General features: G+C 46.6%; 1 protein-coding gene across 4 annotated transcripts in view; it reads right to left on the bottom strand.

Annotated features, from left to right (window-relative positions):
- vac14 (vac14 homolog (S. cerevisiae)) overlaps positions 1-27,444 on the bottom strand; it is a 442,569-nt gene that overhangs the window by 122,336 nt on the left and 292,789 nt on the right. For all 4 annotated transcript variants that reach the window (XR_011949565.1, XM_072518576.1, XM_072518578.1 and 1 more), the window contains 2 exons: positions 5,021-5,195; positions 2,028-2,146 (listed from right to left, as the gene is read on the bottom strand). Coding sequence is in view for 3 of the 4 variants with exons in the window: in XM_072518576.1 (XP_072374677.1) it covers positions 2,028-2,146; positions 5,021-5,195 (294 nt within the window). In the remaining variant the exon portion in view is untranslated. The remainder of the gene's footprint in view (positions 1-2,027; positions 2,147-5,020; positions 5,196-27,444) is intronic.

Genomic DNA, 27,444 nt, shown 5'->3' with positions numbered 1-27,444 from the left:
AATGTACCAACCATTCGGTGTCAGGAACAGTCCATAGACAGAATGGGATGGATGATCAAGTCATTGCTTTTTTTGTTGCAAAGCAGAATATTGCAGATGCTGGAAACCTGAGATCACCCTTGCTGTGGTTGAGTGCCTCGCCGGTGTCCATCCCATTTCCCACACTTCTGCTCTCACCTCCCCGCCTCTCTTCCGGACCCATGGTAGGGTTCTTCTTATCCCCACCTTCCAGCCAATCAGTATCCGCATTCAGCAGATTATCTGCCACCTCCAGTGTGCTATCACAAGTAAACACAAGTTCCACGCTCCACTCCCAGCATTCTGAAGGGAGAATTCCCTCCGTTGTACCCTGAGCTACTCCTCAGTTACCCAACACCCTGTCCGCTGCCTACTACACTTTCCATTCAAATGCACAGGATACACCATCTACCTCCTCTTTCTCCTCACTACGGCCCCAAAATACTCATTTCAAGGTGAAACAGTGATTTATGTATACTTAATTCAATCTAGTCTATATATTTGCTGCATACAATGCGGCCTCTTCTGCACTGGGGAGATAAAATGCATACATAGGGTGACCACTTTGCAGAATATCAAGTCTGCAATATGACCATGAGCCTCTGGTGACCTGCCATTTTTATTCTCCACCTTGCTCCCATGTTGACATCCCTGCCCTTGGCCTGCTGCACTGTTCCAGTGAAGCTCAATACAAGCTCGTAAAGCGGCATCTCATCATTCAATTAGGCATTTTACAGCCTTCTAGCCCCAAAATGAAGTTCAACAATTTCAGACGGTTATCCCATTTTGTTAGCTTTTCTTTGCATGTTGCAGTTTTACTTTTTTTTTTAAAAAATCTCTTCCCCCCCCCCCTCACTTTTGCTTTTAGTCTGCAGCACATCTGCTCCAGGCACGCATTTTGTTCCTTCGTTGTTGTTCCTGCCCCATCACCATTTCCTTTGGCACTGGAAGACTAACTCTCATGTCATTCAACCTCTCTGGTCTTCCACCCAATCACAGACCTTCCTTTTGTCCTTGCCCCATCCACTCCTTGCTCAAAACCGACTACATCTCTAACTTTTCCCAGTTCCGATGAAAGGGTCCTTGGCCTGAAACATTAACTTTGTTTCTCTCCGGGCAGCACGGTGGGGCAGTAGTTAGCACTGCTGCCTCACGGCGCCAAAGCCCCAGGTTCGATCCCGCCCCCGGGTCACTGTCCGTGTGGAGTTTGCACATTCTCCCTGTGTTTGCGTGGGTTTCACCCTCACAACCCAAAGATGTGCAGGGTAGGTGGATTGGCCACACTAAATTGACCCTTAATTGGAAAAAATGAATTGGGTACTCTAAATTTATTTATTTTTAAACTTTGCTTCTCTCGCCACACATCTTGCCCGACCTGCTGAGTATTTCCAGCACTTTCTATTGTTTTCTTTGCTGGTAGTTAAAGTTGGGTAAGGAACATTGGGAAAACCGAGACAACTCCCTGCTTTCTGAATAGTTCCATGGAACCTTTACAATATTCACCTCAACCTCAGTTTAATAATATGGGCAGCATGGTAGCACAGTGGTTAGCATTGTTGCTTCACAGCACCAGGGTCCCAGGTTCAATTCCCGGCTTGGGTCACTGTCTGTGCGGAGTCTGCACGTTCTCCCCGTGTCTGCGTGGGTTTCCTCCGGGTGCTCCGGTTTCCTCCCACAAGTCCTGAAAGATGTGCAGGTTAGGTGAGTTGGACACTCCGAATTCTCCTTCCGTGTACCTGAACAGGCGCCGAAATTGGCGACGAGGGGCTTTTCACAGTAACTTCATTGCGGTGCTAATGTAAGCCTACTTGTAACAATAAAGATTATTATTATTATATTTCATCTAAAGTAACATTCAAGTAATAGTGTCAAACTTAACTATGATCTCAAGCTTGCACTGGGCTCGACCCCATAGCCTTTTGACCACCAAGGCAGGAATGCTGCTGACTGCTTCAAACATTTGGAAGAGAACCGAGCTGCCCAACTCACAAATTAGAACAAAAGGATACAACTTCTGAATGAGTTCATAGGCGTGTTTGTAGTTCTGCGTGAGGAAGCAGAGAGAGACTGTGGCGACAGGGTTGTGGCACCATGAACGATACAAGCCACAGAACAGATTGCAGCTTTCCTACAGGCGACAAACACAAGGGAACAATATTTAAAAACAACCAACAAACAATACATAACTCCCCTCAAACAATGGCTTCAAACTGTGGTGCGCAGCACACTCATTTAGAACCTTTCTAAAGCCCTTGAACACAGAACAAAAGAAGTTGACTCATAAATCGGACATCACAGCACCAACTGTTATAAAGATGGATTGCCGATTGGAGATGGTCTTCTTACTCTTTAGGAGAAACTTAACCCTCATGTACAAATCAAATTGACCATTGTTTTATGGAGGGGAAAGGAAATAATCTCCATTAACACCAATGTTCGCTCTAACTCTTGTTTGCTGAGTGGGCTGACTTGTTGCCCTGCGCGGTCTCTAAGATTGATGTGGGGCTGCCCTCTACCACACCTGAGAGAGGATAATGCCACTATTCACTTAAGAAATGTCTGGTCTGGTTCTCAAATGATTGTCTTATGTATAAATATACATGAAAGTCAGCTCTTTGCCCATGATACCGCGACCCTTGGAATCATAATGGGAGCATCGAACTGGCTGTGTTGCAGTTGGAAGTGAAGTCAGGGAGCGAAAGCAATTTTCCTGCACTTGCAGAGATTACAAACTAAACGGCACAAAATCCAGAATTTTCCAAGCTGCTCTGTCGTGCGCAGCGGCTCCCATCCCATGCGGCATGTTAGGGCTCTTACCAATGAATTTGCAGACTATTTAAAGGAGAGAGTCTGCTTGGAGAGGGCTTAGTTAGGAAGAAGCATGAGAGAAGGTGGGGCTCTCTTCATTTGAAAATTGGAGGCCAAGAGGAATACGATAAAGGTGCTGAAAATTCAGAGGTGTTTCTGATCAGACAAACTGAGAAAAGTTATTTCCACTATTCATCAATTGGTACTAAAGGGCATAAATCATCATCAAAAGAGCAAAGGGGCAGATTAGGAGAATAATTCATTTGTATTTTCAATCCAGAGAGCTGCTGGTTTTAAAGCCAAGTTGGTAAACATGAGAAAATAAATCAAGAGTACATGAGAAAAGGGATTAAGTGGATAATTCAGTCAGAGAGCTCGTACAAGTGCGATGGACCAAATGTAAAATGTGCCATATATATATTGAAAAGTAAAAGCCATATAAAATTTACAGCACAGAAGGAGGCCATTCAGTCGTGCCAGCCTGAGGACACCCAGGTGCCCTTTATAATCCCAACTTCCTGCACCCGACCCACAGCCCTGTAGCTTACAGCACAGGTACTTTTTAAAAAGAGTTTAGGATCTCTGCCTCTACCACTAACTTGGGCAGCAAAATCCAGACTCCCACTAACCTCTGCATAAAAAGGTTCTTCTTCATGTCCTCTCTACACCTTCTGCCACTTACCTTGAATCTATGACCACTGGTTCTAGAATTCTCCACCAAATTTTATCCTGTCCACTCTATCTCTTCCCCTCATAATTTTGTACACCTCAATTAAGTAACCCCTCAGCCTTCTTTGTTCCAAGGAAAATAACACCAACCTATCCAATCTCGCCTTGTAACTACACTTTTCTAGCCCTGGCAACATTCTTGTAAACCACCCTGCACTCTCTCAAGAGCAATTACGTCCTTCCTGAGAATAGCACACAATACTTCAGTGCGGCCTCACCAGTGTTTTATACAATTATATCTCTGCCTATGAAGGAGAGCATTCCATATGCTTTCTTAACAACCATGCCTACTTGAACTGCTGCCTTTAGAGACCTATGTACCTGTACGCCAAGATCTCTCACTTCATCTATCCCTCTTAGTGTATTCCCATTTATTGTGTACTCCCTATAACTGCTTGACCTCCCTGAATGCATGACCTCACACTTGTGTTAAATTCCATCTGCCATTTATTGCCCACTCTACCAACCCATCTCTGTAATTTTGATGATTAGAACTGTCCTCTACACTGTTCACCAATCTTTGTGCCATCTGCAAATTTCCCAATCGTTCTCCCATGTTCACGTCCAAATCGTTTTTTTTATATATAAGTCAATAAAGAAGTCAAAGTACGTCAAATTAAGCTAATAAATGTTAGCATTTTGTACTTTTTCTAAGAAACTCAACAACAGGCTTGCATAAATGCAGATCTCTTTTGAATACACAAAGGCCTGATGTAAAGAACAACCTGCTATGATGTGCTTCAGAGTTAATAGGCAGGACCTTACCATGGTCCGTGCAGTAAAACCGAGGGATAGGTTTTCAGGTTTCCTTTGTATGGAGAACAGTCAGCAGAGGATGGGCTGCCCATTTCAAAATGTGCCTGCTATCCCTTTTTCATTAACGGGAATCAAACAGAATGTAAAATGGATAGCAGATCCACTGCAGCCCAGCAGTAAAAATGAAACGACACCCAGAATTTAAGTTACTCTTTGTGCACATCAGATCTGAGACATGCAGAAGGCTAGATGGAGACAGCATGAGAGAAATCGTGTCTCTAGCTATTGAAGGCAGGGGTCAGAGCCTTAGCAGCTGTTGGAAGAGGCAGTGTCCTTCAGGGGTCTTGGGAACTGAAGAGACGTGGTGAAGGAAACTCACCTTGGGCTCAGACATCAAGCTATACCATAGTACATCGCCGGAAATGGCAGTCAGGAAGGTTAATGTATTTGGAGAAAAAGCACGTCAGAGCCAACAATTGCAGCGTTATCACTGGTCTCTGAGCTTAAACATGCCAACTCACCCACACAACGAATCAAAACTAGAACTTGGCATTCTCTGTGAACCAGAATACCTACAGGTACCTTCATCAAGTGGGTGACTAATGGAGCAAAGGTGTAGTACTTCTTGCTCTCAATGCACCACACTGACCAAATCCCATCTACCCACCCACTTGGGCTGGATTCATGTACACTGTGACATGCTCCTCACCGTGGTACGCAGATCCTTCAGCTGGTTTCGTAGCTGGAAGAGTTCTGTTGATGTTAAGAGAATGGAGTTGAGAGTTTGGACCATGGTGGAAGCAAACTTGAGGTCTTCTTCCCGATGGAGGATTTCAGCCATGGAATGAAAGATGTTCTCGGCGTTTAACAGGAGGCACAGCTGCCTGGGAATAGGAAATGAGGGAGATGTTAGAGGAAAGTTTAGTACAGTTTGGGTTAAAACTGTGACCCATTTAACAACGACATGCATTTACACAGTACTTTTAATGCAGTACATCATTCCAAGGCGTTTCAAAAGAACGTTATCAGACAGAATGTGACACCGATCACGGCGCCGAGGTCCCAAGTTCGATCCCGGCCCTGGGTCACTGTCCATGTGGAGTTTGCACATTCTCCTCGTGTCTGTGTGGGTTTCGTCTCCACAACCCAAATATGTGCAGGTTAGGTGGATTTGCCATGCTAAATTGCCCCTTAATTGGATAAAAGAATTGGGTATTCTAAATTTATTTAAAAAAAAAGAATGTGACACCAAATCACATGAGATTTGGGGCAGATAACCCAAGTAAAAATGTGGTCAAAGAGGTAGGTATTAGAGGTGGAGAGATTTAGGGAGGGAATTCCAGAACTGAAGGCATGGCCATCAATTGAGGGGTAAAGGATGCACAACCAGCCAGAACTGGAGGAACCCAGATATCTCAGAGTTGTACGGTTGGCGGAGGTTACAGAGGTAGGTAGGAGTAAGATTGAGAACAAGGACGAGAACTACAGATCATAAAAGATTTACAGAATAATAAATATATTCCCAAAGGGGGGGGGGTGCAGAGTGCCCACCCCCCCACACATGCACATACCAATATGGTCGGTGCTGCAGCCAACCACAATGCACTCAAATTCACACATACTCCTATTACCGCCTACGTAGCAAATGACAGTGCAGGCATAGAGCGTGCTCTGTAAACATAATAAACTGAATGTATTAGCCGGAGAGAACATTCAAAGAATTGTGAGATACCTCGTGTACCTGCAATAAATTACACATTAAAATGCTTTTACAAATTACTCGTGAATTTAAGCGTTCCTGCAAAATGTTACAACTCAGTACAAAATGAAGCACAGGAATAAAAAATAGAATGTGAAACTTCTAACTCTGTCCTGAAGCAATGCCTCCTGTAGATCCACAATGTCTGCAAAACTCAGTCACCTCATCCAAGGGACATCATGTCTGAGATTAGGCAGAGGATTGGCAGAACATTCAACTTTTACAAGGAGGGAATGAAAAAGGGAGCGGGGGTCAGGGACATGAGGAACAGCAGGGACGAGCGAGGGAGGAGAATGAAACCCAAGGAAAGGACAGGAACCAAGAGGAACCGGGAGGGGTGGGGAGTGTCAGGGCGGGATGGGCGAAAGTCAAGTAAAAGGGGAGAAGAGGAGAAGGACGACAGGGTAATGAAGATTGGAGGAGGGGGTCTCACTCTTATCCTCTTACCTGATGCTCAAATTTTGCAGCAGAGGCTACAAGGGCCCATTGCTGTTCTTCTCCCCTCCCAAGCCTGGCTATGGAGACCTATTGTAAAACTAATACTGCCTCAGCTGGGACCAACTGGAGACACTCTTACAATACAATACAGTTCCATTGCTGCCATATTATATATTTGGCTAAACCAAAAGCTAAATGCGCTGGACAAATTTACAAAGGCCACGATCTTTCCGATGCTGAAATACGCTGTGTACAGGGTGACAATGGTAAAGGCTCGCTGACAACCAGCATCAGAAACTATGAACAGAGCATGTTGGAGTCTTGGATTGTCCCCTCTGTATTGCTGAGCTTCACTTCAATGATCAAAACTCCATAGATTTGAACCTGGGAGGTGGGTGTAGTGATCTCTATGTGTGCATGTACACAAGGGGTTAATGTGTCATCAGTAGCACCACATGATCACTAGATGGCCGGACCAACAGGGGTATAAAAGGCAGGCACATTGGGTCTCTCTCTCTTGGGTGCACTGTGATCAACGCAACAGCAGACTAGTTTAGATGGCCAGTGGAGTTACGTATAGTTATCATAGTTAGATCTTGTTAACCTTATCACTAGTATCAAAGTTAAAGTAAAGAACTCATGTAAATATTGTTGTAGTTACTCGATAAACCTTTTGTTACGACTGGAAGAGTTTGAATCTTCTTCATCGGGATTCAGAATACCTCATCATTAACCAAGGATTGAGTAGCACATGTTACCTACCAGACAGGTAACAAAACAGTGGGATGTGAATTTTTGGAGTATGGGGGAGAGGGGAGTTAGAGTATTAAAGGATTTGTTTCTGGGAGGCCGGTTTGCGAAATTGGAGGAGCTGGGGAAGAAATATATATATTTTTATAAATTTGGAGTACCCAATTATTTTTCTTCCAATTTGGGGGCAACGTAGCGTGTCCAATCCATCTAACCTGCACATCTTTGGGTTGTGGGGGTGAAGCCCATGCAGACACGGAGAATGTGCAAACCCCACACAGATAGCGCCGCAGTGGGAGAGAAATATGGGTTGGGGCAAGGGGAGATGTTTAGATATATGTAGGTCCGAAATTTTGCCAGGAAGGAGGTACAGAGCTTTCCGATTGCACTGGCCCCCATATTGTTGGAAGAGATATTGACGGCTGGGAGATTGGAGAAAAGGATGGTGACGGCGATTTATGGGGTTATTCTGGGAGAAGATAAGGTATCACTCGACGGGATTAAGGCAAAGTGGGAGGAAGAGTTGGGGGGAGGGCATGGAGGAGGGATTGTGGTGTGAGGTGCATTGGAGGGTGAATGCCTCAACTTCATTCGCGAGGTTGGGGCTGATACAGTTGAAAGTGTATAGGGCGCACCTCACAAGGCGAGGATGAGCTGACTCTTTTGAGAGGGTGGAGGATGTTTGTGAACGCTGGGGGGGGGGGCCAAATCACGTTCATTTGTTTTGGTCTGGCCCAAAACTGGAGGGGTATTGGAGGGAGGTCTTTTGGGTAATCTCAAGGGTGGTGCATGTGAGGCTTGAATCAGGTCCCTTAGAAGCCATATTCGGTATGCCAGATCGGCCAGGGTTAGAAGCGGGTGCGGAGGCAGATGTCTTAGCCTTCGCCTCGCTGATTGCCCGAAGGCGGATTCTGTTCGGGTGGAGGTCGGCTTCTCCACCTGTGCCTTGGCTTGGCGGAGGGACCTGCACTCGAGAAAGTAAAGTTCGAGTTGAGGGGGAGGATGGAAGGGTACCACAACTCATAGGCCTAGTTCACCATGCATTTTCACAAATTGGATGACATTGAACATTAGGGGGGCGTTTGGAATGTATAAATTAATGATGATTCTTTTTCATTGGTGTTTTGTATTCAAAATGTTGGGAGCTATTTGAGGGTGGGTGGGATGAGGGGATTGATGGCTAGTGGATTGCTACTGTATTTGTTGTTATTGTTAATTATTGTTGTTGTAAATATTATGAAAATATGAAAAAGGAGAATAAAAATATTTTTTAAAAATGCTCAGAACTCATCACTGTGCAGAACAATCATGGATTTAACCTCAACTCACTTAAAAGTTCTATTTTCATGGGTGGTGCTGATGTCAAGACTCCTCTTTAAGCAGCTATTTGCTTATAGAGCTGTTGCCGCACATGCCAATTCTTGGATCATAAGGACAAAATTCAGGCAACACTAAGTGGGACTTTATGAAGCAAGCTAGCAAAATAGCTAAAACTCAATGAGTGACACATGCACCAAGGCAAAATTTAAAATGAAGTCTAAAAACAAATTTTAAAAATGAGTCATTCGGACAGGGTATTTATGTGGAGCTCAGTCAGAGACAGTCACTTCAGTGGCTGTCTAATGCAAAATGCCATTGATAAGGTAGTATACTCACCTTTATTAGCTGGACACTAAACTTTCACAGCTACATTCTCAACAGTAATGATCTCGTCTATCAAAAACACCTATGCTACTATCAATCCCAATTTGGAAGCAATTTTCTAATCCTTCCAGCAACTTCACTCTTCCCCACTCAATACAACACAAGACAGAAGGGGGTTAGAGTGGACCAGAAGGAGAAATACTTGCAATTATATTGCACCTTTAGTGACCAAAGAGGTCTTTATAATGCTGGAAAGTATTCAGAGGGCACATATAGAAAACGGGCTGGATTCTCCGTTTCAGCGACCGAATGTTGATGCAAAAGGAGCATGTGTGGTCTTTTACAATCAAGCATTCTGCGTGACACCCTCACCGATTCCGGGACTGGTGAGGGGCTAGCAGCGGTGCAGGGTCCCGGCTCCCGTGCCGAAAATGGCCGGGTCCCTGGGCACGCATACGCACAGCTGATGACTTGCAGTGGTCGTGACGTACAACAGGGCACCGGCCATGCGCAGACCCGACCCGCTATCCGCGACCCCCACAGCCCACCCCCCAACAGTCCCCCCAGCCCTCGTGGAAGCCCACCTGGCTAGCGGCACTGATCCCGACCGAGTGTGGCGGCGTTGGACAGCCCGCAATCGCCACGCCGTGTTCCCGCATGGCAGAGAGCATATGTGTCCTGCACCGTCGGGAACTCGGCCCATCGGGTGCGGAGCACTGTGGGAGGGCCGGCCGATGACGAGCCAATGCTGTTGCGTGGGATGATGCCATTTCCGAGGGGGTGGAGCTTGGCTGACTGGCGTCAAACTGGCGTTTGCTCCGATATGGGCAGAGTCGATTCTCCGCCCGATTGCCGTTTACGATATTGCCGTTGGGCAATGGAGAATCCCGCCCCTCGTCTTCCCACTTTTGGAGGAGCCATATACTGATACGTCCAATAAAGAATTCAACAGAATGCTTCTTGACTCAGAGGGTAGTTAGAATGTGGATGTTTATACAACATGGAGCAGTTGAGGACTTAAATGAAAACAGAAAATACTGGAAAAACTCAGTGACATCTGTGGAGCACTCGAAACGTTAACTCTATTTTTCTCTCCACAGATGCTGCCAAACCTGCTGAATTTTTCCAGCATTTTCTGTTTTTAGTTCATAGCCCCATCACGTGCAGTATAGCTTAGGTGCATTTAAGAGTGTGAAAAAATGCATGCATGAATGGGTGGGTCAGTGCGTGCCTCTCTTTTTCTCTCAATTGGGCAGAAGGTCCATGTTTGCTGTGTGAAGAATACCTAGAGTAGGGAGGCTGGCCATGTAAGACCAGCCATTTGCTCTTTGAGAGAACCTTCAGCTCCATGAAAAAAAACTAGTTTGGAAATACACGGTTTAATCGCTGTTTACCTTTACAAGGACTGTAGAGATGATGCCCATAAAAGTGTAGGAATTGCTCGATGAGAAAAGACCATGGTTCATCCAGATTGCCTTCTGCCATCTTGGCAGACTCCACATGGACAGAGACCCAGAGCCGGGATCGAACCTGTGACCTCGGCGCCGTGAGGCAGCTGTGTTAATCACTGGGCCACCATAAATCAGTGACACTTAACATAGGTCATGTCTCAAATTACACTTATGCTGTATCCAGAAATGTAATTTGCATTTGAATATGTCAATACTAATAGTTCCCATCATCTCCCTAGGGAGCAGGTTCCATGGATTGATCACTCGATCACGTAAGCATTATTTTCCCAGAGTAGCTTGAAAAGTGCAGGTCACATCCTACATCCAATATAAACCCAGACATGACACAGCAGCTCTTACAATGGTCCATGCTGGTTACAGCCCACCTTAACTTCACCCAAATGGCCAATTAGTCATGGACTGCATGTGTAAGCAAACTATTAGATCACAGAAGCATCATTAACAAATCTTGATGCCATTTGCCAGTACACAGTTATGGATAAGTCAAGAAAACAGAGCCGGGGGAACAATCAAAAGCCACCCAAAACCTTCCAACCTATATGCCTCATCCTTGGGTCAAACAAATCACCAAAACTAAAGGGAGATTTATATTGCCAATCCTGCAGCAGAGTCAGGTTATCGTGGCAAGATGCTTGTAAGAAGTGCATTTTCAGATTGAAAGTGATCTGAGCGATCAGTGTGGATCAAACAGTTTAATTTATTTTCATGCTTGGCAGAGCAATCAAGATCAGTTATGACCAAACTGTTCATTAATGCCAGTGGAATAATACAAAAGCTGGGGGTGTGTGTGTATATGTGTGTGTGTGTGTGGGGGGGTGTTTTCTCCAATTAAGGGGCAATTTAGCGTGGCCAATCCACCTACCCTGCACATCTTTGGGTTGTGGGGGTGAAACCCACGCAGACATGGAGAGAATGTGCAAACTCCACGCGGTCAGTGACCCAGAGCCGGGATTCGAACCCAGGTCCTTAGTGCCGCAGTCCCAGTGCTAACCACTGCACCATATGCCGTCCTAGGTTTCCATTTATGAGAGATCCAAAACTAAGTATCATAAATAAAAGGCAGCCACTGAAAAGTCCAATAAGGAATTAAAGAGACACTGCTTTATGGTGAGAATGTGCAACTTACTACCATAAATAGTAGAGGCAAATAGTCCAGATGTATTTAAGGGGAACACAGATTAGTATATGTGGAACAATAGGAGTATATATCACGAGGGCAAGGTGGGAGGACGCATGTGTGCAAACTTTTCCGCAAATTTATTTTTGGAGAGCGCAGGTGATTTATTTAAGTGGGGGGCTTTAAATCTTGTTGCACAACTGTTCACATGCAGTAACTTAAAACAGTTAATTTGTCTGTGAGGGGACCGTACAACGTATATAGTCGCCCCGCATATAACATAAAAGATCCTGAGGGGTCTTGACAAGATGGATATGGTAAGAATGTTTCCTTTTGTAGGAGGATCCCTCTGAGGGTCGAGGGTTTTTGGAACTTTTTTCATGAAAAGGCAATGGAAGCAGAGTCTTTGAATATTTTTATGACAGAGCCAGATAGATTCTTGATTAAACAAGGGTGTGAAAGGTTATCGGGGCAGACAGGAATGTTAGTTGAGGATACAATCAGATCAACTATGATCTTATTGAATAGCAGAGCAGGCTCTCGGGGCCGAGTGGCCTTCTCGTGTCCTAATTTGGATATTGACTTTTGGATTGTTGCGCAGTTTACAGAACATTGCTTGTGTGGAGCATAAATACTGACCTAGATCAACTGGTTGAATGGTGCATTTCTAGGCTGTAAATTGTTCTTACATGCAGTGGGAGCGGTACAGTGGTTAGTGTCATAATATGCACCCATGCACATCATGAGGGAAAAACAGATAGTGACAGACACCCAGGTGAGCCAATCAACATACAGAACAGAACTCGGCCAATCACCAGACAGAACACCAGAGGGGGGCTTCCAACTATAAAACACATGAAGCATCTGCCACTTTCCACTGGTGACAACTGTAGTGACAGTCAGGGTGTACAAATCATTCAACACCTTCTACACGTGGATCAGAGCTTGCCTGGTCTAGATAGTTAATGTTAGTTTACTCAGAGTAGTAGAGAGTCAACCACAGGCAGCTGTGTGCTTAGTTACTGAAGTTGAATAAATCTTATTGAACCAATGCCTACGTTTGGTGTATGCTTCACCATTTAACTGCATCGTGTTGCAGTCTGTATTACCCCAGGGTGAATAACACAACATGATACCAGGAGTGGCTACTGCTTCTAAGTAATTTACCTTCGGAAATTCACTGACATCCAGCAACTGCCTTCCAGTGGCATGGAAAAGATCCAGGCACCTCCACAGCTCTGGATCTCCGGGAACCTTGGCACCAACTGGCGGGTCTTCAAGCAGAAATTCAGTCTATACTTTGAGGCCTCGGGCCTCTAAAGTGCGTCCGATGCCCGAAAAATCGCGCTGCTACTGTCGACCGCGGGGGACCAGGCCATCCAAATCTTCAATTCGCTCACTTTTGCCGATGGTGAGGACAAGACCAAGTTCCAGACCGTCTTAGCCAAATTCGACAGTCACTGTGAGGTTGAGACGAACGAAAGCTTCGAGCATTACGTCTTCCAGCAGCGCCTTCAGGGTAAGGATGAGCCTTTCCAGTCTTTTCTCACTCATCTTCGCATTCTAGTGCAATCCTGCAACTAAAGTGACACCGCTGACTCCTTCCTCAGGGATCAGATCGTGTTGGCGTCCACTCCGACGCCCTGCGGGTGCAGCTCCTAAAAATAAAAAATATGACCCTGCCAGTGGACATCGAGACGTGCAAAGTCCACGAACAGGCAAAAAGTCGCTATTCCAGCCTTAAGTCGGCAGGGCAGGACTAACGTGCCTCTCACAAGGCTGAGAGTTGTAGCCATGTAAAATGGCTAACTCCCGAGTAGAATGGCCAAACCCCGATTTAAAATGGCGAACGGAAGAGGCTGATGGGAAAATCAGCCAACAGGACTCAAACAGACAGCTGCAGGTAAAACAGTGTATTCGCCTCTGGGGAAGCCAGACCGAATCGATACCTGCAGCCATCAACATAACAACACCCCAGCCATCTGCATATAAAGTAGCAATCCCGGGAACAATATGCTACAAATTAGTAACACAAAGCCGACCCAGACCTTTCGGCGCCAGCAGGAGCTGACACAAAGAGAGGTAAACGACCACCCCTTGATCAAGGAATCGCTCTAGCATTGGAGAATATCGAACCAAGTGATCGGGACCAAGTCCAATCACTTGGAACCAGGTACAAGGTCTGCCCCGAGAGGCGGGAAGCCCCTGGGGACTATAAGAATAGGGGCCAAGTTCAAATCGACCCTTCTTCTCCTCTCCGCACCCTTCGAGACCCTCTGCAACAGCCGTGAGAAACGTAAGTCTTACTCCAACGATCGCTACAAGATAGGCACTCCTGACTATCGACCTGTACCAGCTTTGAATCCCGCAGGCTCAGAACCCATACGAAAGGCCATTTGTTTCCCTGACCTGGTGGGCCATTTCCAAAGTTAAGTATTGACCTGTTAGATGTAGGAAGTAGCTTAGAAGTAGAATTAATGTATAAGTATTAATTGCTGTATATAATAAATGAGCGTTGATTTAACTCTTACTAAGCGGTGTGTTGGATTATTAATCATTACTCGGACTTGAACCACGTGGTGGTATCAGAAAGATACCTGGCGACTCAAGAGCAAAGGTGCCAGAATAAGAGCAATTGAACTAAGGCTAAAACGAGCAACAGAGTCTACAGGCCATCGAACCGAATGCGGCGCCCGAGCATCGATGAAGGCGGCCATTTCACGCGCTTTTCCAGGGGTCCCACGCATGCGCACCACGGTCGGGAGAACGAAGCGGCCGAAAATACACTGCGCAGGTGCGAGCGGTGGCTGACCACACTGCGCATGTGCGACGACGCACCGAGCCTCACGACGTCGACGTGATGACGTGCCCAAACTGCGGCACCGCCCATTTAAAGCGGCAATGCTCTGCAACGGGCAGGTGATGTCTCAACTGCAAGAAGCTTAGCCATTATGCGGCTTTGTGCAGGTCTGCACCTCCGATAGGGGGCCAGCGATCCCAGTTCCAACGCAGATTCGTTCGAAGTGTGCAGCAAGGGCTGCTGGATTTGGAACCTGATCCCGTCACGTATCCAGAGGGCGACTGTTCCGGCCATTCATGTACATAACTTGGATCACCTTCCAGTGCTGCAAAAGATGCAGCAGATCAGAACCCGGCAAAAGCTGACATATGATGCTCATGCGCTCTCCAAAGGACGCTGTTCGCGTCAAGTTGCCTGGTGGAGGCTGGTCAGCTCCAGCTGTTGTTGTTCGACAGGCTGCTCCCAGGTCGTTCGTGGTTCGCATGGCTGATGGATCTATTGTCCAATGCAACAGAAGGGCACTACGCAAACTTGCCTGCCCACCACCGGATCTCACGTTCCCAGATGTCGTTCTGCCTTATCCGGACACCTCGCTCCATGAGGCCTCCAATTTGGTTGCATGCCAACCTGTCAAGACACCATCATCCCCGTCTCCACCTCTCAGGCGGTCCAGAAGAATTCAACGACAGCCTCAACGACCGGACTTATAAATAGTTCCTTTGTATATATACTGTTAAGTTTCTGCATGCTAGACACCTTACATGCACATAACCATTCACTCACGAATTGTTGTATATAGTTACTTTTGTAAATATGTCGTATGTGCTCGAAGCAGCCGACAAATTTTTAAGAAAAGGGGGGGGGGATGTCATAATATGCAACCATGCACATCATGAGGTAAAAGCAGGCAGCGACAGACACCCAGGTGAGCCAATCAACATACAGAACAGAACACGACCAATCACCAGACAGAACACCAGAGGGGACTTCCAACTATAAAACACACAGTCAGGGTGTATATATCAGTCAGCACCTTCTACACGTGGATCAGAGCTAGACTGGTCTAGATAGTTAATGTTAGTTTATTTAGAGTAGCAGTGAATCAACCCACAGGCAGCTGTGTGCTTCGTTACTGAAGTTCAATAAATCTTATTGAACCAACGCCTACGTCTGGTGTATGCTTCATCATTTAACTGCATCGTGTTGCAGTCTGTGTTACCCCAGGATGTATAACATGACAGTTAGCACTGCTGCTTCACAGCACAAGGGAGCTGGGTTCAATTAGGCCTTGGTTGATTGCCTGTGTAGGGTTTGCATTTTTTCCCCATGTCTGCTCCAGTTTCCTCCCACAGTTAGGTTAGGTGTACTGGCCATACTAAAATGTCCCATAGTATCTTGATATGTGCAGGATAGGTTACAGGGTTATTGGGATAGGGTAGGTTGGACCCTAATTAGAGTTCTCTTTTGGTGGGTTGGTGCAGACCCAATGGGCCGAATGGCCTCCTCCTGCACTGTGGGGATTCTATGGAAGCTGTACCTCAAACTATGTGCTCATAGCAGTTGTGTTAACACAGGGCAGAGCACAACTGGAAACAGTGAGGAGCTCATGGGAATGGGTTGGCGTTGCAGCACAGCAAAAAGACTCAAACTTACTTTAATCTTTTCTCAATCTCATTTAGGACCAGAGAACCCTCTCATTGTGCTCTAATCCTCAGTGCCCTCATCCTTCATATACTGTGGTTCAAGATTGATGTGAACCAGCATTGGCTTGACATTGATGCGAACCATGTACTACAATTGGTAGGGTAAAGCTACCCAACTTCAGTCTTGCGATCCCATCCCATGAGTTAGTCTCACAAGACACAGCTGGAATAAGAGGCTGAAGCTGATTTTAAACCATGCATCAAGCTGCCTTTGGCTCCCAGGTCCAATGCTAACGGAGAAGTATAGTCATCAACCTCAACAACCTCTGACCAGTAACACCAAGATTGCAGGTTCTCTCAGCAGCTACCAAACCTGCGCCTGTAGCATTCCTCATTTGAAGTGGTTCAGTTGCTCAGTGAATCGGAGTTAGTTTTTTTTTTAAGAAACAGGCTGTTCAACGTATACAAAGTATGAATTGTATGACTTATCGCAAATGATGGAGAGAATTTGCCCCGCGCACTAGTTGACTCTGTGATTTTAATTACAACAAACTGCTGCTGCCTGAGGCTCAATAAATCACACTGAGCCGTGAATGATTTGTCTGCAGGAGGTTGAAATGCCATCTCTTCCCGCACGGAGACATCGGCAAGCATTGAGCTGGAAGAGCTGTTGCTCGGCAACCAGGCACTGGCTGATGAGCACTGCTCTGTATCCCAGGAAAAGTAGATGGTTGAGAGTGAGAGGAGGGGGACAAGGAGATGAATGCTTTTCTATACAACAAACAGAAGCACCAAGGGAAGGATTCAGAGCTGAATGGGGATCTTGGAAGGCAACAATCAGAAAGGCTCAATATTAAACATTAACCAAGATTTTGAGCTATTATTCACGCTATTGATATGCAGGAAGATGCACGGAGTGAGCAAACATGCATAGTACAGATAAAATACATCAGCCGGTTCCAATTTATTCAACACAATGTTTCTCCTTTTACTGTGCCCTTACTGCATGAATGTGGATCCCTCTGGGTCTGTATGCTTATTTTTTTACCAGGGCAATAGCTGTGATGATACATTTGTGAGGATGGATGTGTCTTTTTCATAAAATATTTTTGGGAATATGTTGGTATTCAGTAAAGAAGGCTGTGTGTTCATGATTAAACAAACTGGGGGAACTTTAAAGACAGCTTGTCTGTGAGAGCTGAGAGATAAAAGGATTGAAGTGCTAGATGCATGCATTTGTAATGAGAGGCTGTGGTTATCTTAGATTTATAAGTAAATAGACTGGGTTTTTAAAAATTGCATCAGGAGATAGATTTGGCTTTTCAGATGTTAAATTTCAAAGGGGGATTTAAGAACTTTTTATAACTTTTACTGGTTTCTCAAGTAAACAGTTAAATTTCATTTGACCTGAATGTAGAGATAATAGGAAAACAAGAAATATTTTTATATTTTGGAAAGGTTGAGTCCAAAGAGGTGCTGAGGACAATGGAGTCTGAGATAAAAGTGGGAAAAGATATTTCATAGAATCCCTACAGTGCCGTTCATAGGATTTACAGTACATCGGCCCATCGAGTCTGTACCAGATCTTGGAAAGAGCACCCTACCCAAGCCCACACCCTCCACCCTATCCCCATAACCCAGTAACCCCACCCAATACTAAGGGCACTTTTGGACACCAAGGGCAATTTAGCATGGCCAATCCACCTAACCTGCAGATCTTTGGACTGTGGGAGGAAACCGGAGCACCCGGAGGAAACACACGCAGACACTGGGAGGATGTGCAGACTCCGCACAGACAGTGACCCAAGCCGGGAAGCGAACCTGGGACCCAGGAGCTGTGAAACAATTGTGTTAACCACTATGCTACTGTGCTGCCCATTCGTCCATCAAGTCTGCACATAGCCTCTGCACAGGGTTCGCCTGGAGTTGGCAGCTGTTTATCGACTTCTTCGGGAAAGGTTAAGCTGTTAGCAGATACGATGAAGGGGGTGGGGGGGGGGGGGGGGGGTGGGTTGGCGTTAGTCGACGTGTGATCCGCGATAGGAGGAGGAGGCACCGGGGAACTGTGTGCGCAAGCCATGTTGACAGGGTATGGTTGTTGGTTGAGGGGGGTTTTATTTACTGTGTTATGTTTGCACTCGAAATTATTCTAAAAAAAAAAATCACAAATGGTTTCATAAAATGTTTTTTAAAAAAAAGGCTGGTCGAGGAGGGGGGCCAGCGGTCGAGGGGGCCCAGCGGTCGAGGGGCGGAGTGTCCAATGGGGGGGGGGGAACACGGAGTGGTCGACGGGGGGAGCGGTCGACGGGGGAGCGGTCGAGGGGGGAGCGGTCGAGGGGGGAGCGGTCGAGGGGGGAGCGGTCGAGGGGGGAGCGGTCGAGGGGGGAGCGGTCGAGGGGGGAGCGGTCGAGGGGGGAGCGGTCGAGGGGGGAGCGGTCGAGGGGGGAGCGGTCGAGGGGGGAGCGGTCGAGGGGGGAGCGGTCGAGGGGGGAGCGGTCGAGGGGGGAGCGGTCGAGGGGGGAGCGGTCGAGGGGGGAGCGGTCGAGGGGGGAGCGGTCGAGGGGGGAGCGGTCGAGGGGGGAGCGGTCGAGGGGGGAGCGGTCGAGGGGGGAGCGGTCGAGGGGGGAGCGGTCGAGGGGGGAGCGGTCGAGGGGGGAGCGGTCGAGGGGGGAGCGGTCGAGGGGGGAGCGGTCGAGGGGGGAGCGGTCGAGGGGGGAGCGGTCGAGGGGGGAGCGGTCGAGGGGGGAGCGGTCGAGGGGGGGAGCGGTCGAGGGGGGGGGGGGGGGAGTTGTCGGGGGGAGTTGTCGGGGGGGTTGCATGCGCGGGGATGACTTCAGCAGCCGCTGATGCTCCCCGCACATGCGCGGACTCCCGCCAGCCAGCGGAGTCCCTTCGGCCCTGGCTGATGTGGCGCCAAAGGCCTTCCACGCCAACCGGCGGGGCACTAACCACTCCGGGGCGGGCCTAGCCCCTAAAGGTGCGGAACGAGGCCGGAGTGGTTCACGCCAGTCCATCCCGCCGGGACCCCCTGCTTCGCCGGGTAGGGGAGAATCCCGCCCCAGATCACCATTAGGTTTGATACAGGAATTGATGAGTGGACAGGCCAAGAAGAAAGAGCTTGACTGGAAAAAAACCAACTTGAGCAGGATAAGAAAACCAATCTAATAAACTGGCAAAAATAACTGGCAGATAAGACAGTGGACAAACAATGAGATTGAATCAGACTTAATGTACAAACCGAAGGCGTTTCAATGGGAAACAGAGAGTGAAGTAAAGGAAATGCATAATAATCTGGGCATTAAGTGAGCAGATAAATTAAAATAAGATTCCAAGAGGATTGAACAAATCTAGGGCATTAACATAAAAGAAAGTCAGTATTAAAAATAGAAAAAAGGATTTGGAAAAAGGAAAATGATAAAGGATTTTAAAAGCACAAAATGTGGAAGAACATTTAAAAGAGTAGGGTCTATTTGAGATTTAAGCAATATTTGTTGTCCATCCCTAATTACCCTTCGAACTGAACACCTTCCTGGGCTATTTCAGAGGGCATTTCAGAGTCAACCACATTGCTGTGGGTCTGGGGTCACATGTCAGCCAGACCAGATAAGGATGGCAGATTTCCTTCCCTAAAGGACATTTGTGAATCAGATGGGTTTTGACGACAATCGGCAATGGTTTCATGGACATTATTTCTAAGAATAGCTTTTATTAATTGAATTTAAATTCTACCAGCTGCCATGTTGTCCCCTGAGCATTAGACCTGGGCCTCTGGCTTCCTGGTCCAGTAACATTTCCACTGTGCCACCATCTCCCCCCTTAGGAGATTAGGACAGGTGATCAAAGATTTGGCAAAGGTAGATTCCTAGGAGCATGTCAAAATGAAGAGGACTTGGGGAGAGAGCTCTGGAACGTTAGGATCTAGCCAGCTGAAGCTATAGCTATCTACAGCATGGGAAAACGTAGTGGGGGATGGACAAGGGGCCCAAATTCAAAGGTTCCTCTCAGTGTTTCAGGGCTGGAAGGGGTTACCAAGGTGAGGCGAGGCCGTGAGGAATTTGAACATAAGAATGAGAATTTTAAATTTGAGGCAAATGGGACTTGTTGAGAGTTAGGACAGAGTCTATGGTTGAGCTCAAGTTTACAGAGGGTAGAAGATTGAAGGCTGGCTGGGAAATATTTGGAATAGGCTGGAAATAAGGAGTCCTCGGAGCAGCAGTTAGTTGGAAAAGATGACGCGTTTCTGTGGGGGAAAAGAGGATTAATCTCAGTTGTGACATGCTCTGTAGCTTGTAGTACTCTGAACTACTCTCAAATGACAAGTAGCCACTTGGGTGATGCTTGGGCCTTGGGTTTTTGGGGGGGTGGGGGGGGGGGGTCCTGTAACCAAGTGCTTTCAGAAGAAATGGGGCAAAAATAGTGGTGGGCAGAGATGATGGCTGTGAGGAGGATTACAACAAGCAGTTGGTGTTTAGTGAAGGCCTGTTCACGAAAGTCAGAAATAAGTCCACTCGGGTATATGGTAGATGCAGAATCAATAGTAACTTACAACATGCGATATGCACTTGAAAAGGAAACATTTGTCAGGTTATGAGAAAGGACCAGGGAGTGGGAAAATGGAAATGCTCTTTTTAAGAACTGGCACAAGAATGATGGGCCTTTTGTGAAAGAATTAAAATTATGAGCTCAGACATACAATTCACCGAATCTAAATGCAGATGATTTGCAGAGGCTCTGCAGATATATCTCTACTGAGGTTCAGTAATAGATGAGCTTCAGGATCAGTGGTCTCTTTAATGGGCATCACCCAAGGGCCTTCACCAAACACTCTACAACATGATAGCACAAACACAGACTTACAAGAGCAGAGGTTGCCTTTAACAATTTGCCCTGTTCAAACAGAAGATGCTCTCACCCTCTTTAATGTTGGTTATAAAGGTTGTCGATGTGTCTGGATATTGAGAAAGACTGGTTGAGGAGGGGCTGATGGGTCCCTGGGAATGTTGAAATGGTTGATACAATACCGGTGGCGGAAGTTAGATCTGAGAGATTATTTGCGGTGGGGGGGGGTGATGAGCAAATTGACCATTGCATCATGGTACAAGGAGCCATTCAAACTGGGGGAGAAAAGATAAATTAGTCGTAGTCGGGAATAGTATAGTTAAGGAATAGCACTGTTCTCCATAGCCAGGATTGAGAGTCCCAAAGGCTGAATGCCAGGGTTCACGGCATCTGTTCAAGGTTGGAGAGGAACTTGCAGTGGGAGGAGGAGGATCCTGTTGGCTTGGTCCACGTAGGTACCATGAAATCATAGAATCCCTACAGTGCAGAAGGAGGCCATTCAGCCCATTGAGTCTGCACCAACGCTTTGAAAGAGCACCCTACCTCGGCTCCACAGTATCTCCGCAACCCCACCCAACCTGTACATCTTTGGACACTAAGGGTCAATTTAGCATGGCCAATTCCACCTAATGTGCACACCTTGGACTGTGGGAGGAAAGCAAAGCACCCGGAGAAAAATGTGCAAACTCCACACGGCCAGTCAACAAAGGCTGGAAGTGAACCCAGGTCCCTGGTGCTGAGGCAGCAGTGCTAACCACTGTGCCACCATAAGATGTTCTACATAGGTAAAATGAGGAAAAGGGTTCTGCATAGAGAGTTTGAGGAGCTAGGCACTAAATTAAACAACAGAGCCTCCAAGGTTATAATCTCTGGATTATTACTTGAGCCACGTGCAAATTGCCAGAGGGTAAATCGAGGGATGAATACATGGCTCAAAGACTGGTGTGGGAAAAGTTGGTTTCAGTTCGTGCGGCTCTAGCATCGGTATTGGGGAAAGTGGGACGGTCTATAACTGAACCGTGTTGAGACCAGTGTTCTTGCAAACAGCATAATTGGGGAAGTGGAGGGGGCTTTAAACTAAATGGGGAGGGTTGGGGAGAATTCTGTCAAGGGGATGTACAGGGTTACAAAATAAAAGGATGTGACAAAATTACAAGGCAGCTATTTAAGTAATGATACCCAGAGTGTGACAGGAAGATACAGAGAGCTGGATTCTCCACCCCGTCGTGCCACATTTCAGCCCCGCCCCGATGGCGGGATTCTCCATTTGGCCGGCCGGTCAATGTGGTTTCCCATTGTAGGGCGGTCCCACGCCATCGGGTAACCACCGTGCGCCGGCAAAACGGAGAATCCCGCCGGCGGAGAATCCCGCCCAGAATGTATGAACATAAAAAAAACAAAATCGGTTCGAAATAGGTAAAAATGGTAACAAGATAAAATTAACGGCTCTTTACTTAAATGCATGTAGTATTAGGCACAAAATAAATGAATTAATGACACAAATTTAGGTTAAAGAGTATGATCTTACAGCAGTTATAGAGATGTGGTTACCAAGAGATCAAAACTGGGAACTAAATATTCAGGGGTATGGGTCTTTTTGTAAAGGTGGTGGGGTAGCTTTGTTAGTACAAGATGGAATAAGTACAATAGTAAGAAATGATCTTGGATGAAAAGATGTAGAATCCATATGGACGTGGGTAAGAAATAACAAGGGGAAGAAAACACTGGTGGGAGTAATCTACAGGCCCCCAAACAGTATTTATGCTGTAGGTTGGAGAATAAATCAGGAGATAATAAAGGCAATGTAAAAAAGACAGTACTTTAATCTTCATGTAGATTGGGAAACTCACACCGACAGAGATAGCTGTGAGGAAGAGTGCATAGTGCATTCAGGACAGATTCCTCGAGTAATATGTGTGGAGACAACCAGGGATAACTTTATTTTGGATTTGGTAATGTATAATGCGGCAGATTTAATAAACAATCTCAGAGTAAAGATCCCCGAGGAAACAGTGACCATAACATGGTAGAATTTGGCATCCAATTTGTGAATGAGAAACTTGGGTCAGGAACAACCTGTGCAACACCTAAATAGGAGCAATTATAAAAGAATGAGGGCAGAGTTGGTGTTGGCGTTGACAGGAACAGGAGTTTAGCAGGAAAGATTGTTGATCAACAATGGCAGACATTTCTGAAAATAGTTCATGACTCACAACAAAGATATAGGGCGTAATTCCCCCCCCCCCCCACGCCGGATGGGAGAATCGCCGGGTCGTGCGCGAATCGTGCCACACCCCCCCGAAACCAGCGGCGCACGATTCGCGCCGGGCCGCTCGGAGAATCGGCGCAAACAGCGAGCGCAGATTCTCCGGCCTGGATAGGCCGAGCGGCCGCTACGCCACGACAGGTTCCCGCCGGCGCCGTCCACCCCTGGCCGTTGCCGGCGGGAACGCTGGGGGGGGATGGGCTGTGGGGGGGGGGCCTCCAATGGGGTCTGGCCCGCGATCGGGGCCCACCAATCGGCGGGCGTGCCTCCCCCCCCCTCCCCCACCGGGCCTACCTCCTTCCATGCGTGAACCCAGAACACCGCCGCCATGTTGGTGAGGGGCCAGCGCGCGTAAGAAGTTCCCCGCGCATGCGCAGGATAGTGCGGCCCAACTGCGCATGTGCGGGTTGGCGCGGCACCGACGCTGGAGCGGCGTGAACCGCTCCAGCGCTGTGCTGGCCCCCGTGGGGGCCAGATTAGGTCGTGCCCGGGCCCTGTTCGCGCCGTCGTGAAACGCGCCATCGCGTTCACAACGGCGCGGGCACTTGGTCTGCGCCATGGAGAATAGCCCCGATATAATGTTGCAACGATCAGTGGTAAGCCAGAGGATTACAAAAGTTCTAAAAAAAACAACAAAAGGTGAGCACAAAAAATAAAGAGGGAGAAGATAAACCATGAGGGGAGGGGTCGGTTTAGCACAGTGGGCTAAACAGCTGGCTTGTAATGCTGAACAATGCCAGCAGGGCCGGTTCAATTCCCGTACCGGCATCCCCGAGCAGGCGCCGGAATGTGGCGACTAGGGGCTTTTAACAGTAACTTCATTGAAGCCTACTTGTGACAATAAGCGATTATTATTAAATTATCAAGTAATATAAAACAGACAGCAAGAGCTTTTTTAAAATATATAAAAAGGAAGAGAGAGCCAAAGTGAACATACACCCCTTAGAGAATGAGACTGGGGAAACAATAATTCCCCAGGGGCGGCATGGTGGCACAGTGGTTAGCATTGCTGCCTCACAACTCCAGGGTCCCTGGTTCATTTCCGGCCTCGGGTGACTGTCTGTGTAGAGTTTGCACTTTCTCCCTGTGTCTGCGTGAGTTTTCTCCGGGTGCTCCGATTTCCTCCCACAGCCCAAAGGTAGATTGGCTAAATTGCTAAAAAGGTTAGGTGGGGTTACTGGGATAGGGTAGAGGTGTGGGCTTAAGTAGGGTGTTCTTTCAAAGAGCCATGGGCCAAATGGCCCTCTTGTGCACTGTAAATTCTATGTAATTCTATGAATGGAGAACCAGGAAATGGCAGGAGTTAAACAAGTACTTCGCATCCGTTTTCATGGTGGAAGACACAAATAACTTTCCAAAAATACGAAATAATCAAGAGGCAGAAGTAGGTGGAGAAATAACTACAATAACTACCACTAGAGAAAAAGTACAAGGGAAACTAATGGAGCTAAAGGCTGATAAGTCCCCTGGGCCTGGTAAGTTGCATCCCAGGATATTAAAGTAATTAGCTAGAGATAGTGGATGCACAGGTAGTAATCTTCCAAGTATCATAACTTCTGGAAAAATTCCAAAGGATTGGAAAACTGCCAATGTAATACCTTATTCAAAAAAGGAGGGAGACCGAGAGCAAGTAACTAGTTAGCTTAACTTCAGGCATTGGGAAAATGTAAAAGTCCATTATAAAGGATGGTAATAGCAGAGCATTTAGAAATGCACAAATGGGCAGCACGATGGGGCAGTGGTTAGCATTGCTGCCTCACGGAGCCGAGGTCCCAGGTTCGATCCCGGCTCTGGGTCACTGACCGTGTGGAGTTTGCACATTCTCCCTGTGTTTGCGTGGGTTTCGCCCCCACCCTGTGTTTGCGTGGGTTTCGCCCCCCACAACCCAAAGATGTGCTGGGTAGGTGGATTGGCCATGCTAAATTGCCCCTTAATTGGAAGAAATTAATTGGGTACTCTAAATTTATTTAAAAAAAATAAGAAGTGCACAATATAATCGAGCAAAGTCAGCATGGCATCATGAAGGAAAATCAAGCCTGACAAAATTATTAGAATTCTTTGAGGTGGTAACGAGCAGGACAGATGAAGGGGAACCAGTAGATGTAATATACTTGCATTTCCAAAATTGCGTTCAATAAGGTACAAAAGGCTACTTGGTAAGATAGGAGCCCATGGTGTTGGGGGTAGTATATTAGCATGGATAGAGGTTTGGTCAACTGATAGAAGACAGAGAGTTGGGATAAGGGCAGCACGGTAGCATAGTTGTTAGCACTATGTCTTCACAGCTCCAGGGTCCCAGGTTCGATTCCCTGCTGGGTCACTATCTGTGCGGAGTCTGCAAGTTCTCTCCGTGTCTGCGTGGGTTTCCTCCGGGTGCTCCGGTTTCCTCCCACAGTCCAAAGACGTGCAGGTTAGGTGGATTGGCCATGCTAAATTGTCCTTAGTGTCCAAAAAGGTTAGGGGGGGTTATTGTGTTAGGGGGATGGGGTTGAAGTGAGGGCTTGGGTGAGTTGGTGCAGACTCGATGCGCCAAATGGCCTCCTTCTGCACTGTATGTTCTATGTTCTTAAGAGGGGCATTTTCAGGATGGTAACCTGTAACTAGTCGAGTGCCACAGGGATCCGTGCTGGGGCCACAATAATTTACAAGATATATATTAATGACTTGGAGGAAGGAAGTGAATGCACTATTATGCCAAGTTTGCATTGACACAAAAATAGGTGTGAAGGCAAGTGGAGAGGATGACACTCAGAGTCTACAGACAGGTTAGGTGGGTGGGCAAAATCTTGGCAGATGGAATGTAATGTAAGAAAATGTAAGGTTATTCAATTTGGTATGAAGAATAAAGAAGCTGAACATTTAAATGCATGATGTGGAGATGCCGGCGTTGGACTGGGGTGAGCACAGTACAAAGTCTTACAACACCAGGTTAAAGCCCAACAGGTTTGTTTCGATGTCACTAGCTTTCGGAGCGCTGCTCCTTCCTCAGGTGAATGAAGAGGTATGTTCCAGAAACATATATCTAGACAGATTCAAAGATGCCAAACAATGCTTGGAATGCGACCATTAGCAGGTGATTAAATCTTTACAGTACATTTAAATGCAGAAAGACTGTAGAAAACTGCAGCATGGAAGGAGTTGGGGATCCTCGTGCATGAATCTCAAACAGCCAGCATGCAAGTTCAGCAGCTAATTGGTAAGACAATGGAATATTGGCCTTCATTTCAAAGAGGATGGAGCATAGAAATTGGTAAGTCTTGCTAAAACTATACATGGCACTAGTTAGACCACACCTGGAATATTGTGTACAGTTCGGGTCCCCTTATCCAAGGAACGATACACTGACATTGGAGGCAACCCAGAGAAGTTCACGGTTGATCCTGGATATGGAGGGATTTTCTTCTGAGTAGATTGGGACTGTACTCATTGGAGTTTAGAAGAATGAAAGGCAACCTTACTAAGGCATATAGGGTTCTCAGGGGCTTGACAGAGCAGATGATGAGAGGACGTTCCTCTTGTGAGAGAGTCTAGGACCAGAGGGCATAATGTCAAGATTACCCATTTAAGTCAGAGATGAGGAGGAATTCCTTCTCAGAAGGTAGTGAATCTGTGGAATTCTATATCGCAGTGAGCTGAAGAGGCTGGATCATTATGTATGTTCCAAACTAACTTTCAGTGACAGGGATGTGCTGAACGGCCGCACAAAAGGTGGACTCCTCCTAAGAACTCAAAATTAGGCTCTTTTACTCAAAATAGTTCACTAAAACAATGAAAAAAAGCATCCCCTCACCCTACCCAACAACAGCACAAGAGACGACGCCAAGCAACATAAGATTCAATTCCACATGGCATTCCTCAAATAATGAAGGAAATGAGTCTGCATTCAGGAAGACCGGGACAACATTCAGACTTGGGATGATAATTGGACAGTAACACAAGTGCCAAGCAATGACATCGCCAACAAGTGCAAAACAGGTCAGTTTCTTTCAATACAGTATGTCAAGTTACCCTTCACATTTCACACCATCCTGAAGTTTGTAGCATGACAATGCAGATTTATGCTGTATATTATATTACTAGATAATTTAACTTGAGCCTGCACGCTGTTAATTAATTAAAGTCCAAATCACTATTGTCAGGCCAAAAGTATTATTGCACTAAAAAGTATAATGAGTCTGATTTAGTCCAGCTATTAGAATTGATTAAATATGAGAGCTTCAATCATATATTTTAAAATGCTGCTTCTTAAGTCCTATATTATCATGCTGTGCTGACCAAGTCTCAATGGCTCAGTGTGTCCCAACAAGATGCTCACCTCCTCAGTCAGAATCCTACACACACAGCCATACACATTGGATTGGATTTTGTTTATTGTCACATGTACCGAGGTACAGTGAAAAGTATT

Source organism: Scyliorhinus torazame, chromosome 10 (genome assembly GCF_047496885.1).
Source record: "Scyliorhinus torazame isolate Kashiwa2021f chromosome 10, sScyTor2.1, whole genome shotgun sequence".
In the NCBI taxonomy this organism is placed as follows: domain Eukaryota; kingdom Metazoa; phylum Chordata; class Chondrichthyes; order Carcharhiniformes; family Scyliorhinidae; genus Scyliorhinus; species Scyliorhinus torazame.
This window is presented reverse-complemented; position numbering and strand designations above follow the sequence as displayed.